At 37.3% G+C, this 16337-nt stretch overlaps 1 protein-coding gene across 5 annotated transcripts in view; it reads left to right on the top strand.

Moving 5' to 3' along the window:
• The window catches only part of LOC101175355 (C-terminal-binding protein 2), a 104264-nt gene that overhangs the window by 41124 nt on the left and 46803 nt on the right, over nt 1–16337 (top strand). For 4 of the 5 annotated variants that reach the window (XM_078937981.1, XM_023949168.2, XM_078937982.1 and 1 more), the window contains one exon: nt 9939–10135. The exons of the other annotated variant lie outside the window; for it this stretch is intronic. In XM_078937981.1, the coding sequence (XP_078794107.1) occupies nt 10078–10135 (58 nt within the window). In that variant the 5' untranslated portion in view covers nt 9939–10077. The remainder of the gene's footprint in view (nt 1–9938; nt 10136–16337) is intronic. 5 annotated transcript variants of the gene reach the window in all.

Genomic DNA, 16337 nt, shown 5'->3' on the forward strand with positions numbered 1-16337 from the left:
ATGTTTTTTTCAATTTACATCAGTATTTTTGTTCACCAGTCTTGTAGTTGCATAATAAAAACTCAAAAGCATCTGCATTCAGAACTGTTTCCACTCCTACATCATTTTAATCTTTAATCTCTGCAAGTCAACTTGTGATGTTCGAAAACCACAGCAGCTGCTGCAGATTTTTCATCATCATGACTGAATAAATATTGAATTCAACTCTGTGTGCACACTGTGCCAAGCCTCTGCAGTCTTTAGTATAATAGAAAATTCGAACAAGCTTTTTTGCTTCAGATCTCCAACTAAATAAACATGAAGTGCAGTAGCTGAGGAGTGGAAAAATCGCGCTATATCTTAATGAGAACAAATTCAAAAACTAAAATAAAGTGTTACAGCTGGAAGTACTTAAATCTTAAGTGAGGATGACTGAAATGAAACACCATCTCATTTTCTCTGCTCGTAATTTGAACTCAAAACATTGATAAATTGGAAGAATTTGAATAATACATCAGTTACTTTTGAAAAGATGATAGGAATTCATTTGGGGAAAAAAGATAATCTAATGGAAGAAGAAAAGATCAAGAGAGACCTTATTTTCTTTTTACAAAGAGAATGAATCAAACAAAATGTCTGAAAGATGTGCTATGAGGTAGATATGCTAAAGCCTGAAAGCAAAAACCATTTTGGGGTCAGTCAAGAAAGAAATAAAGTTATTTTTTTTTTTTATAACATTGTAGCATATCAAGTTAAAAAGGATTTAATTGCCATTTTGACCTTTTTCACTTGCCATGAAAGCACAGACAAACTCTGAAACTGCCATAACTGTGGTTGACCTGATAGAGGTTTGACTGATACACGGTTTACTCAGCTGCGGGTTCTTAGGTTGTCCAGGCCTCTGAGGGGTTGTAGGGAGGAGCGGTGGCATCGTACAGAGCGCATAGGTGTGTCTTGCAGTTCCCTTGAGATTTGTACGGCAATCTCAAGGGCCACCGGTAAAAAATGAAACCTATGATTTTCGTGCGTTAGGCGAAGTATTTCTATGACTAGTGTAACTTTCATGCACTTATGGGTAATGCAGTCGTTTGGTGCCCTTACACCACAGTCTAGTTGGTAGTAAGGTGCGAGTACTGGCCCCCAACTGACCTTGCGCAAATCTTGATGCACAGGGTGTCCACGTGACATAGGATTCCCACACAAACAACACTTTGTGCCGAATTTCCTTATTTCTAAAGCTTCATACACACTGGAGATCTGTGGCGCACTCAAGACCGTGTTGAACGCGGGTTTTTGTACACGCTTTTAGCATATGGTGTTCACACAGGTCTCAGTACCAAATACTAACATGTGTACTCACAGTTGGAAGAGCCTTCAAGCAAAATGTTGAATGAGTGCAAATCTCTCCAGGTTTTTGTTTTTTCTTTTTTTTACAGCTCTATTCCAATAAATAAAAGACTTTATAATTCCGGCCCGGCACAAACCACAATTATTCATGATTGACACTACCCATACGTCACTACCAAAGCCGAGTTTGTCAGGAACTGGTGGTGGAGGACCCAAAATGCAGGAGACCAAGCTTGGTGACAGGAAATAAAACATTTAATAAATAAACGGAAACATGACAAAACTATGGGGAGAAACAAACCAGTGACAAAACAGAGCAGAGCAACCAAGACACTTAAATAGGCTGAGGGTAATTAACTGAACTGAAGACAGCTGTGGATCATGAACCTGAAGGTGGAGTGACAGACAAAGAAAACCAAAAACATGACCAAGAACAACAAAACCACTGAATCCTTACAAAGTTCCTCATTGGTCAGAGTTCAGCTGAATTTAGCCTTGTGCACACGTTCAATTGCCGTGTGTTTGGTACGTAGAGCCCGAAAGCGGACTTTAAAACTTGCGTAGTGACGCATGAACCCAAGAGTTTTGAACACAGAAGCCCAAACTGCGCACATGCGCACGTTTACATAGACTTTTTGTTGAAAGTGGTTGCTTGATCGCAGATTAAGATTTCCAAGCCCGTTGTGAACGAATCATGACAGTCTAATTGCGCAGTATGTATGGCCCACCTCCTTTCCGCGTACAGGTTTGCCTATTTTCTACTCGCACCGTCCTCACCTGCAGTTACGACTAAGGCTTAAGTTATTTATGTCTTTGCGAGGAGCTGGCGATGAAACATGTTCAACTCAGGACTAGTTACTTTTCTACACTTGATGCTAAAAAAACGTTTTTGAGTTAAGTATTAAAAAAAGGGTTATGTATGGGACTCAATTTCCGGCCGATATCTTCTAAAAGTTGAAACTCCTATTAAAAATAGTGAAATTATTTGCGCTTTTCTAATGAGATGGTGTGAGGAAACTGGTGGCTTTAATCCCCCTGAAAGCTCTTTTACCACATGCTTCTCCAGTTCCTACTCAGAGTCTAAATACAGAGATGTCGTATATCATAATGATGTATAGGGCCTCTGTTGGGGGTCTGCACTGCAGCACCTTTTCTCTCTCAGGGACTAAAACAGACAACTATTTGTTAAAACAGGAAAACAAATGATAAAACCATCAGATACTATGTGGCTAGTTTATGTTTTTAAGTTAAGAATACAGTATGAGTATATAAATATGAATATTTATGTTTTAATTTAAGAATACAGTATAAATATATAAATATTAATATTTATTTTTTTAAGTGAATGTATAATTGTGAATACGTCTTTTGAGGTTTTTTGGAGAAAAGTAAAGTGAGAGTTCCGGTTTTATGCACCCATCAACATTTTTGAAACCACGCTGCAATTTTCCCAAAAACACTTTTCACCAAGGCTGTCAAACATTGCAGATCTCTAAGCCCTGCAGGAGTCTCTCTCGGAAGTCTTGAAGGAAATTGTAGCTCATAAAAAGGGTATGTTTCAATTTTTATTTAAATCTTCTCTGTTCCTTTAGAAAACCCTGGTGATATTCTGGATAAACTGCAACTTGAGGTAAAGAAGCGCCAGAGTATTGCAGACACTTACAGGTTCCTCTAGTAAACATTTATCTGCCTTTTGGATAAAAGGAGATTTCTTCAGATTTGATAGTTATAAAATATATTTTCTTCACGCTTGTGTATGATATATTTCTAAATAAAAAATTCTGTCTGCTCTTTTTCATTTTTAGCTTTAGTTTACAGGCGGTGACTGTATTCTTATGGCCTATTGGATAATCTAACATGTCTACCTTACTATTATATTTTAGTCAAAACAGGTCAGGTAAGGTTTTCTTACAGGTATGTGGTCTCATTGATTAGACCGAAATACATGCAAATGTGTCAAACGGTAAATCATGCATAGTTTGGTTGGGATGTGATCCAACAAATACACCCACATTTAAAAAGTGTGCTGTATAGATCGCATCGTGGAAGGGTCAATAGTTGATAAGAAAGGCAAACAGAAGGCCGTTTCGGGCAAAATTCGAATCCCAAAGCATCAGAAAAATACAAACTGCTCCTTTGTGCGAGACTCAGAATCTAAATGTCTGCCAGTTAGATGGATGTCAGACTAATTATGGCTTGTCTTCACAACAAACCAGAAATCGTCTTGCTTGTTTTGGGCATAGCAGTAAGTTTCCTTTAAAGCTTTTTATTTTAGGACTGTGGCATCTTTTACCTTTGTCTCTTGTATTGGGCTATTTGGTGCTTTAAATTGTTGAACACAAACACACTTCAGAATTAATTAATGAAAAATGGAATAAGAGTCCTATTTTATTATGATCTATCTTGGGGGACTTTCATCTCTTAATATTTAGGTTTTCCTGATGAAGCCTGATATGCTTGACACCACATGTTGAGCTTAAATTGTCTTTAAAAAATGGTCACCCTTTGGTGATAGTCTTTGTGAGATGTTTAAATGTCTGAACCAGCCCCATAAAGTGTCAACACCAGGCGCCTTCCTCTCAGCTGTTAGCCCACCGTTTTCCTACCACTTCTTCACATCCTTAGAAAGTCAAGTCTTGCTGGAGCAGACCCCACGGCTTAATGTCAGCAAATTAATTATGGATTCACCCAATTAGTTCACAGACTGCACTGTGTTTGAGGCAAAATGATTATTCCCCCGAATGATGTCTCTTCTAAGTCCTTGCCCCAGTGAGCATTGTGCCTCTTACAACTGTGTGTGGTCTCTTGCATGTGTGAAGTGACACACAGCAGGCAGGTAGCCTGACCTTTTTAATTATTTAGTCTCTTAAATCCATCCTCAGTCACTCAGTGGAGTCCAGCCTCCAGTTTGGGCTTTTAAAACCAGTCCAAAAGCATTTCCTGAAAAGGAAACTTATTGATTTGTTAAAGTTAGATAACAATTTAAACATATATTTTTAAAGAACTGTGTAGAACTGAATTGAGCGTCGATCCTTAGGTGAATTAAATCAAAGCGATTATTTTTTATTTTATTTTTTTGCTTGTTTGGTTTCTGGTAAATCTCAAAAAAGAACATGTCACTTGATATTTTTAAGTAAGATTTTCAATAAACTTAAACCAAAGTGTAAATATTGATATCAACAAAACATGTTTATAATATCTTCTCGTCAGCTATTGCACCCTTCTATTTTTTATATAACTGGAAAATATAATTGTATTTCGTAAAAAGATGACTAGTATTTTTTTTTAAAAGAGAACTAGCAAAGAATGCTATAGGCCACTGTAGGTGTCGTCGTCTCCCCCCCCCAGGAAATAGAAAATGTTGCTGCTGCTTATACTTCAGAGAGACTTTCAGTCAGAAAAACAGTATTTCTCTGTTCTGATAAAGATGCATGCACAATATTAGCATTTGGTCTTTTGTTATTATTTTATGATCTGCTTTTTTTGTTTCTATATTAATGCGTACACTAACTATCTTAAAGAAAAAAGTGGTTTGTTTAACGACGACAAAAGAAAGAGACTCACTGGATTACTGCGTAGATGTTGCTGTTAGCGAGTTAACAGACCTGTGAAAAAGTTTTCATGCCAATAACTTGTAACACTTTTTTGATAAATGTCAAAAACTGTTTTTTTAAGAGGAGTTTACAGATAGGCAAGTGTGCAATCATTTTTTTGTGATTGCTCAGACTTCACCTCTGACTGTTGTTACAAGTACTTTGTGTAAACATTCAGTATTGCTTCTCGAGGCAGGGACACCACAATTCTGTTTAAAACCGATATGTTACACCATTGAACCAGATAGTGAGGAAAGTGAATTATCTCATCCCTACAGGATACCAGTATTACGTTGAAAGTGTCAAACGCGTAGTGTGCTAAATTTAAGAATGATTTTTATTTTTTTATTTTTTTTATTTTTTTTAACTTGTCCTGTCCAACAGCTGGGCAGACAGATGAGAGCTGAGGGCCTCTTGTGTTGGACATATTTTACTTTAACAAGAGGGGTTATTAATCTTCATACAAACCAGAGGTATGTCTGAATAAACCCCTTTTGTAATTGAGGCCAAACTTTATTAATTTCAACCATGTTTGAAAATCTTGGGTGTTGGACCGGACGGAAAAGGAAAGAAGGGAAGAAAAGGGAGGGATGTTAGAGGGAGAGGGGGGTAGGAGGGTGATAATAGGAGGGGAGGGGGGATAAGACCATGAAGCACCATAAAGCAACAAGTTTACTGGTTGTTTATCGTTACGATAAGGTTCAAATGTAGTACAAAAATTTAAGAATGATTTATTATTTATTGCACGAGGCTTAGCATACGCCAACAGAATGGTTTTTCTTCTTTGCTACATACTTATTATGAAATAAAAAATATAGTTTTATGATTTTGTTGTTGTTGTAGTGATAATACATAAATAAAATATCGAATTGAAACAAAACTGTGGCCCAAATATTGACATGCACCCGAGTGGGGGCTGACCTGTATGGGTGCTGTGGTTTTTGGGGTTGTCTGGCCCCTGTGGAAGGGCCGCTATATATATTTAGAGTAGCGGCCTGTTCTACGTAAACAATACTTATAAGCCCTTGTGCCGTCCACAGAATTTCAGGGGGTCGACAAAAATGAAACATCCACACAACAGGCCTTCCTCTCCCCTACTTTGTCCTTGCTTTATCGTAAAAGTTTTCACTACAATCTACTACTCACAGCGTGCCTTTGGGAAAAAAAAATGCGAGTGACCATTTCGGGTCTACCATATTAAAATTTTGTGCCTGTGTGCCTCGTTTGGGTTTGAACAATTTTTTGCTTGCAGACATCCCATATTTAGCTGTCAGGGCAGTTGTGACTAAGCCATTTGAGATCTTCTATGTAAGACAACTCAACCTACATGCTAAGAGAGTTATTAATTTATTTAATAATTTTTGGGATTCATTTTTAATTTTGGAACCTTTGGACTCCAGGACCCTATGCTTGTTTCATTTTTTTTTGTGTTGGCTTCTAAACCTATTAATAATGCGCTGCCAACTCAACCCCATCTTAATAGAAAATGATGTGGGTTGCCAAGCAACAGAGGCAGGAAATACAGTTGTGAAACTGTACTGTCCGTTTTACATCACCGAATGATGTAACCCGTAAAAATATTTGGCTGCATCAGTGATGCAAAGACGTGCAAAGAGAACCTGAAGAAATTAGGAGCAAATATTCCTTTTAGGGACTGTTGTAATTGTCTTCAACACAAAAAAATGGTAAAAGTTAGTGTTTGGAAACTGAGATTTCCAAAATTGACAAATTTAGGTTCAATAGATCAGGACTAACCAGCACGCTGCCATGTTGAGCTTTTCCAACTGCTACTTTTGTTGTATCACCACCATCACAGCAAAGGTTCACTTACTCAATGAGTTTAGTAAATGCTGTTACATTTGCAAAGTTGCAATATTGTAGTCCTGAGATTGATGGGATATTTCAAAATGCTTTGTAATATCAAATATATTTTCCACAATCAATATTTTGCAATAGACATGAGACGATGTAATCACATGTTTGGACTTTCCCGAAAGAAAATCAAGGAAGGGAAATCAAGTGATTTTGTGAAATGTCTTGATAATTGTGAAATACAGAGATCCCTCGCTCTACTGCGATTAACCTTAATGGTTTAGTTTACTACATTTACATAAATCTGCAATACTGATCAGATCTTTGTTTTTATTCTAGAAAACTTAACTTATTTTTCTACCATGGTTTGAACTTTGAGAGTTTAAAAAAGAGAGAAAAGTGTGAAAATGTCTGTCTGAGAAAAGTCAGTAGTGAGGAGTTTTGCATCTATTATCTTTGTGGATTTCACTTGTCACATGTTTTTTGGAATGTAACTCCCATGATAAACAAGGGAACATTGTATGTCCATTTGCTGCTTCATAGACTCTAATCTAGTTTTTTCCATCCACAACTTTCAACAAGTGAAAAAAAATGTTGTTTTACTGTTTGTTGTTTGTTTTTAACTAAATAATCCGCTGATCCAGTTTATGTATGTAGCAACCTACAACATATCTTAATTTGTAGATGTAAACTATAAACACGTCTTTCAGATGTTTGCGTCATGGTTATTGGTTTCCGGTCAATCTGAGAAAAGCCTGTTTCCTCTGTGTCGTTACTGTCGGGCTTTATAGAAACAGTGATCTCTGTGTTGGACTGAGTTTGTGGTGTGGTGTTGTACTCACAGCTGAGCCATCCTTGGGAGACAGAGCCAACTGTCACCAATATGGATTCCCGCGGCAGCCGTGCTCGCCACTCGTGCACAAATGTTTCTCTTCAGCCGCTGCCGCTATAGCCTGGGAGTTTTATTGATCACCTAATGCCTCTTAAATATTGTGTGACCTTTGTGTTTGGATTGATTTAGCAGAATCCCTGCTTGAATCCCTTCTCTGGCCTACTGAGAGCATTATGAGCTTCAATAACAGTTTTTTTTCCTTCGGAATCCACCCATTTTTATGAACTGGTGAAGGGTTGGGCCTTCTCGTTGGGTAAGCACTCTCTTTTTCCACTTTCCTCCGTCTATCACCCCTTAAGCCCCCCCCCATATAGACACACACACACAGAGTGTACAGCTCTGGAAGTGGGCCCGGTGATTGATGACTGTGTGAGGGACCTCGGCACCACTGAGAGATGGACGGATGAAAAGGGAAGTGGAGGAGGGATTGAGATGAATCAAGTAACAGGGCGAGGCTGTTAACATGCCCAAGCTGAGCACGTCATTGTTTGAAAGACAACCTGGAAGTAAGCTAATATGCAGCTTCCTTCTGTCTAAATAACATTTTTTTTTCCTGGTACAGAAAATCTTTGATAGTTGAGATGTATGGGAATCTCCCTGAAATTTAAGCTTCTGTTTACTCGAGATGACTGCTTTGCTTATTTTCTGCCATTAACAAAAGAAGACGGACTACATGTCTTTCTGCAAAACCTTTTCTGGGGTTAATCTAGAGGTTAATTGCATACCAATCAGAACCCTCATGAGAGCGGTACTTCCTGGTGGCAGGGGGCCTTTGCTGCAGGACAATTCCACCTTTTTAAAACATTGGTTGATTTGAGGAAAAGCCTAGAGTTGACTGCATGAGAAAAAGAGTTGATAGCTCTGATAAATAATAGATTTTTTTAGCTTTATACAAAAAAAACTGATGTTTAGAACTTTAAAGTCTTCTATACGTACTGAGCTGCCCTGATAATGTCAGGTCCTTCCTGCTGCCCACACCAGCTCTGAACCCCCCACTTGACAGGCCAATTCTGATAAATTACACTGAAGGCTGGAGCACAGGTCACCTCTCGTCTGTACCACCCTCAATCCCAGCTGACAGCTCCTGAAAGCTTTCTCGATTTCCTTTTTTTTCCCCTTCGATCTTCCTTATTAAATGGGTAATTGAGTCTTTAAGGAACTGTTTTGTCCCTGATGCTTCTCAGGAAAAGCTCCTTTTTTAGGAGCAGGGACGCCTCAAGCTCTGGTTCTGGATGAGCAAATTCAGAGGGAGTTTCCAGAGGGAGAGTGTTCAATCCTCGCTGTGCCTCGCAAACTTGATTTTAATTCATTTCCTTGCTGATAGTCATTCTTTATGTACTGCCAGTGTGGAAATGTGTACTCTACTGTTTTCTTCCCAACAATGAGGCATTTGTGGCGACGATGATTGCCTGAAAGTCTGACAGCGTAAATCAACTGAGAGCTGTGCAAGATAACACAAAGGCTTGTTGTTGCATTTGCTATAACCTTTGGAAAAATTTTTAATCTTCTTATTTGAACTCTTCTTTGTGGCAATGATGAAGGAGTAAAACAATGAATGGACTTAATCAATGAATCGGATTATATTCCTACGATCCAACCACATCAGTCTGTCTGAGGCAATCGACCTATACCATAATTGAAGCACTTCAAAATGAATTAAAATATACAGTATATCGATATTGGAAAATACTATTTGGAGTGAGGCAGGGTAGGTTTATTATATTATAACATAAAAACTACTAAGAGGCATAACAGCAGACAACACATATAAATTGAACTGTTAAAATGAACTGTCACACCCTTACATGGGCGTATGTAAAGGGATGAACCACCTCCTGTTGATCTAACTGTACTAACACTGCACATCTGTTAGTCTTCTTCAGAGAAGTGGCATCATTTTGTTTTCAGTCAAGTTTTATCAGGTTCCTTTATGATCTGAAGTCATTTCTGTGACTTCTTGACACAAAGTCTTTCATTGAAGACGCCGCAGCGGCACTGCAGTGAGACAGCAATGTGTTGAGAGATGAGTTTGACAAAGTTGACAGATGGAAAACGCACTTTAAACAACAACAAAAAAAAGAGATGAACTTTCTGAGCAAATGGAGCACTTTGTCACCAACCGAAGCTGATTGCTTGTGTGTGAGAATAGGTGTGATTCCCATATCTGTTGCCTCCAGCGCTTTGTGAGCAAGATCGACTTTCTTGTCAAGGATTCTTTAAAGCCTTCCGAAGAGAGATTTGTTCCGCTCTCACAACACTATTTTGCGCGTCTTGTGAACCAAGTGTCTTTGTGTTTTTGTTTTTTTGTCTTGCAGGTGTATATACTGAGGCGTTATGCCCCGGGGAATAGAGCTGACAGTGCACTAGGAGTCTGAACCGTGGCAGTATTTGTGGCTGAGGAGGAGAGGTTCCCCGCTGTGCTGTGCTGTCCTGTGCCGTGCTGCGTTTGACGCCATGTCCCTGACCGACAAACACAAAGTGAAGAGACAGCGTCTGGACCGGATCTGTGAAGGTGAAGCTCAATCCGTCACACCTTGACTTTTTGAGTGTTCTGGGGGGGGGAAAAACCCAAAGATACACACCCATCTTCGCAGCAATTACAATTTTTATTTCACGGTTAATTAAATGCAGATTAAATATTGATTCTTAGTGTTTGGAGCCTTGGTGTATCAAATCTGTTTTCTTAGTATTATCAAGAAAACTATTGACTTTATTTCCTTGTTTTTTTGTTATAAAAGCATTTAAATAACTAATCTCAAGTGAGTTTTTGATGTTGAAAACATCATATTTGTTGTTGCTATTCTCCTAAATCTGTTAAAGTAAGTATTTATTCAGCAAATCAGACGACTGAGGCTCAACGCAGAAATCCTCATTAATTTCCGTTTCTCTCAGATTTGGATGTAAAACAAGAGTTCCAGCCCCCCCCCACCCCTCTCTCCACAAAATGGTTGCCATGGAGACAACATTCCTGCAGACCAGCAGGTGTTTGGGGGGGGGAGGGGAGTTGCATCATTTTCCACATGGCTAATTAGCATCCAGATCCTAACATGTGTCATAAGGGCCATCTCTTCCGCTTTTATTAAAGTACATCCCATCATTTGATGATTAAAAAACGGAGCACAAATTGGAACTTATGTGAGTTTGCTAGTTTTTTCGAGAGCACAGACTGTTTTCCCCAGCAGATAGTCAGCCACCATGTGGGATAATGGAAGCCTGCAACAAAGCTGCCAAGTTTTAAACATACACAAACACTTCCCTGTCAAGAAGTCCTGCAAAACATCTCAAGACAAGATAGATGTTTACCCGTGTTTGTGCGGGTTATAAAACATACATGTTGCTGCCATTGGTTTCCTCATGATGCGGTGTGTGCTGAATATTTTATGTTTGTTTCATATTTTAGTATGACATGATATTAATTATATTTAACAAGTTATTTTGTGTCACTATTGTCACAGACGTTTTCTTTTTTTCTGTAAATTTAGAAACATTGGTAAAGTTTTAAAGATTCACTCCAAAAAACGTTTTTGGGGTTTTTGAGTGGGGTCAAGATGACCCCACAAGACAGTTTGCTAAACCTTATTTCTTCAATGATGTTTAATCTTCACTGGAGTCCATGGATTACATGAAATCCTCTCCGCTTTCGTCATGGTAGGGATAACATGTCAATGTAAGGGTGGGGTCATTTTGACAAGATAACACAAGGGTCACGTGCCTTTACAATGCAAAATGAACTTTTTTGAGCTTTTAATTGTATTATAATGTTCATTCCTCACGAAATGAAACCCCAAAGCGATATTTTGATCCATTCACATATTTCTGGGTATTCCTCTAAAAACCAGTTATCTGAGCACCAGCCCCTCAAAACGGTTGGGTCCTCACATCCATAAGTATGAACAGGGGGGAGCAGAGTCTGCACTGCCAGCACCGCCCCCAGGTTAAAACACACACCCACTTTCTTTGTATAGCTAGTGTCGATCAGCTGTTATTTTCTATACACAATATGCCCATCCATCTATTTTTGCAAAAATTCGGTTTGTTTTTGTGGGTGAAACGCAAACACGCTGCCGACGCTGACGTGAAAGCTGGTGCCTCAGAGATCGAGTCGTCTTAATTTTGAGTAGGAAAAAACATTTTATTAAAAATTTGTTCTTTGCTGTACCATATGTTATCATATAAATAGATATAGTTTACACTGAAAGGCTCAAGAAAAGAGTGATTTATTCTTGTGGCATTTTTTTTTTAGTGTTGCAGGACATGTATTTTCAGAAAATTAAGCTTGAAATAGCTTTTTCTGAGTATTTCTTCTTTCAAATTGTTGTGAATCAGGAGATAAATAAGAAATTCTGTTTGAAAAAGATTGTATTTGTGACAGAAAATATACATTGCGTCAGGCCACAAGCTCACTGCTCTGCTCCATTCTGATGCATCCCCTAGTATATGAGGAGATCCATGTACGTCTTAGTTTTCCCCGTCTGAGCCGGTATCTGGCTCCAAACTGTATGACTGGATAGCTCCAATATTATTCGCAATTTTTTTGCTTTGGTAATGTTAGGTTTGGGTTGTGAGAGGTTGTAAGCTAGCAGGAGAGCTTGTAAACGGAAAGCTCTCAGTAACATGGAGGGAAAGGGGGTCGGGCTTGATTCATGTTAACTATCCCGCCCACAATTCAAAGGTGAATCTCTGAAGGATTACTGCCGCTCTGCAGACATTATGTCCGACAGAACAACTGCTTTTTTTGGGTCTTCAAATTTTGGATCTCTTTTTTTCTTTCTGTTGGTGACAGAAGACGAGCCTTTGACCTTAAAGATTAAATACGTTTCTAAGTTCATTGTTCCCTCGTTTATCGCTATGTTATGTGCTAAAAATAACCCAGCGATTGGTGAAATCTACAAAGTAGGATTACAGATGTTTTAAGGCAGTAAAACCCCTCACTACACATTTTATACACTTTTCTCATACCTACATGAACATTTTCACACTTTTCTCTCTTATTTAAACTCTCAAAATTCAAACAAAGATCTGACAGTGATCAAAGATTTATATAAAGTTGGTGAGATGAATGTATTTTCTACAGGAGACACGGCACAGAGAAGATTGAATGACAAAGGTTTACAGCCAATCAGGTCGCAGAACACAAACACTTGGGAAAAAAAAAAAACTAAAAAGAAGCATGCAAAGTTACACTTTAAAAAAATACACCGAAACCACAAAGGGTGAACCGCGTTATAGCTAGGGACCATGTAGTTTTATGTCCTACGGCAGGGCTAATGGTGCAGAAATCCATTTGTAAATGACGTCTTTGACATTTATCACTTGACTGTAAAGGATATATTAGTCTTACTCTGCCTGCTACATTTTCAGTTTGTTTATTTGTGTGTTGTCTCTTCTATGGCTTGTAGTTTTTACGTGAAACTGAAGTCGAGTTTCTGCAGTGGGCTTTTCTTTCAGCACTTTTTTTGCCTTGAACTGCGATATCTATAAGGCTTTATGCTGCGACTGTCAAAGCAGAGGTGCACGAGCATATTTCTGTTAAATTAGCAGCGAGGAAAATGAGAAGTGCCGGTGTGCAAGCAGTTTGTAGCCTTTTGAATGTACCATTTTAAACCCACTTGTTTGACAGTGCCCACCATGTTTCCTGCGCTTGTGTTTGTGTGTCTGTCAGAGTTTATCCTGAGGTAAAATCATCTCCTTTACGCTGGCTGGGTCCCCAAGAGGCTTGTTAAGCTGCTGGGGCCTCCTGAAGCTAGTGTAAGGGGAGCGGGGGGGGGGGCTGAGGCAGACATGACTGAAGCGCTGGAAAATGAAGCTAGACGCACCATTACCCCCAGTGCCAGTATACTTGTTTTGTTGCAGGGTATAAATGCCTCAACGCTGCTCATTGCAAATGAAACATTGGATCCTACTCTTTATAGATCCAAGGAAAGTTGGCTGTTAGCAGCTTTTGACATCCAAGTTTGTTTTAAAACAGTTTTTTTTTATTTACATAGTAGTTTTAAAAAATGTAAAAGCAACTGGAATATTAATTCATATAACACAGACAACACATGTAATAGCTTTAATTTAAATGAATTAAGTTAAAAATGACCTATTCAGCTTTTTGAATATGCCAAAAATTCAATTCAGTTCAATTTTGTTTATATAGCCCAATATTACAATATAATCAACGGGCTTCATAGCTGTAATTGTATAAGCAGAGGGAATCAGTCATAAAATACAATCGGTAATTGCTAAACTGTACTAAACTGATTAACTGGACATCCCTGCCCTTAGAACTTCCTTCTTGGTAAAAGGAAAAACTGAAGTAGGGAACCTGTAAGTGGAGGGACAGATGATGCACCAGAACTCTTAGAGAAGAATTAGCCTATCTAACTCTACAACTACATGTCTGTATAGCAGATAGGCTTCATCCAGATGGATTTGTGAAATACAAAATCTTATAAGTGATAAAAGTAACTTTAAATGAAGCATTTAAAGATATTTCTGTGTCAAAAGCACTTAACATTGCATGGAAGTTCTTTAGAGTTGTATTTAAGGTGGAAGTCAAAGTTGCTATAGTTTTAAAGTTGGCATTAAAGTTCTGTTAACTTTTTTTTCTCAAAAATTGTTCGATGATAGTTTTGTTGATGCCTATTTTTAACTATTTTCTTTATTATGATTTAGAAGATGACGTGGTTCATTAAGGTTGTGGAGATGCAGAAATAAACCTGTCATTTCACCTCTTTCCTTTCTTCCATCAACACTGTTGGTTTCAGAATGTCCAAAGCAGGACACAGTCCCTGAGAAACACATTTTAGCAATCTTTTCTAAAACTCCCGAGGAGATTGAGGAAAAAAGTCAGAACATTCAGGAGCCCGAGGTGCTACCACAGATCTCTAAAAGACAAAAGGGGGAAACCACCAAAAAGATTCCAATAATTTTCCACTTAATAGAAAAACTAGAAGTCAGTGTGGCAAAGCTTTAAAAATGTTCATACCCCCTCAGCACTGCCGGCAGTATAAAAGCAGAATTTGAACGGGCACTCTAGTTTCTCCCAAAAAAAAAAACAACCTTACAAATATGAATAAAAGTAAAAAGACACTAAAAATGATGCGTACTTGGGCTCTGAGTCAACATTTGTAATTTAAATAAACAGATCAATAAATATGAACAAGGATAAAAAAATACAATAAAAATACACAAATAACAAATAAATAAATTAAAAGTAAAAAAATAAATAAGTAGATGAATAGATAGATAAAATATATTTCAATGACAAATAAATATTGATATATGCACATAAATTTAGATAGAGAGAGAGATAGCTAGATAGATTAATTAGAAAGATAAATAAAAATATAAAATAGACATAAAAATAAATAACTAGATTAAAAAAGAATTACAAAATAAACAGATTTAAATCAATAAAGAAAGGAAAGATAGTTAATCATACTGAATCATACATAAACATACACAACTAACAAATAAATATATAAAAGTAAAAACTAAAAACAAAGAAAAGCGTATAAAAATTAATTGATCAATAACTATATAAAAAATACTTTCATAAAATTATATTAGAACTATAAAAAGATAAATAATAAGAAATTGGAAAACATAATTATATACACATAAATAAAAAAATAGAAAACAAATGCATAGATTGATTTAAATAATAGAAACATAATAAAACAAATAAATAAAATCTGTATACACATCTATATATGCATTTAAGTTGAACAAAAGAATTTAATACATGAATCAATAAACAAACAAACACAAATTAATTAAGGAAAAAAACAAAATAATGCAACCACGAGGGGGCATCATCTTGTGCTTTCCTGTGCCGGTCCCAAGTCCGGATAAATGCAGAGGGTTTGTTTGAAAGGACATCTAAACTAAAAGCAAAGCCCAAGCAATCATGCAAATCACAAACAGCGAATGTTTGCTGTTATTGTCCAGCATAACACAGATTACTGGCTGTAGTTTGTTTCTCTGAACCTAAAAATAGTCTCTAAGAACAATATAAAATTAGTATAACCACTATGACAAACAACAGCTTTATGAATAAGAATAAAATATAACCTTTTTATAAATGTAAATAAATAGGTCAATGCATACATACATGCAAAAATACATAAAAATCTAACAGATAAACAGATAAATCAATCAATAAATAGACGAACAGAGGAATTCATGTATAAGTAAATGAACATACAAATAAAAAATAAAATTAACACCACATAAAGCAATATTCACAAAAATAATGCACCGCAAGGATCGACAATCTTAGTTTTTATGTGCCAGTCCCAAGTCTGGTTAATAAAGAGGGTTTTGTCAGGAAGGACATACAACATGAAACCAAATCACGGAAATCTCAAAAAGGGAATGTTTGCTGTCAAAAAAATCCTGAAGGGAACAGAAGAAGATGTCTTACCTAAAGTCCTGGACATTATTCGTGCATGGCAAGACGACATTTTTCAGCTATATATAAATGAATATATATATTTTGACTTTTTCTCCATATATCCCTTTTTATGACGCCAACTACAGACCGTCTATTCCAACTAAAGAGTTCCATTTGTCTTTGGTCACTAAATGATTATATACTATTTTCTGTTTGGAATAATCAACATTAGTCTTGAACACTACTTAGTCCAAGCTCGTTATTTTAACCACAAGCCATTACTGGTATCTGTTATAATATCTATCAACGGTTTTGCCACTACATCCAACAG

Source organism: Oryzias latipes, chromosome 19 (genome assembly GCF_053564925.1).
Source record: "Oryzias latipes strain Hd-rR chromosome 19, Olatipes_Hd-rR_3.1".
Lineage (NCBI taxonomy): Eukaryota > Metazoa > Chordata > Actinopteri > Beloniformes > Adrianichthyidae > Oryzias > Oryzias latipes.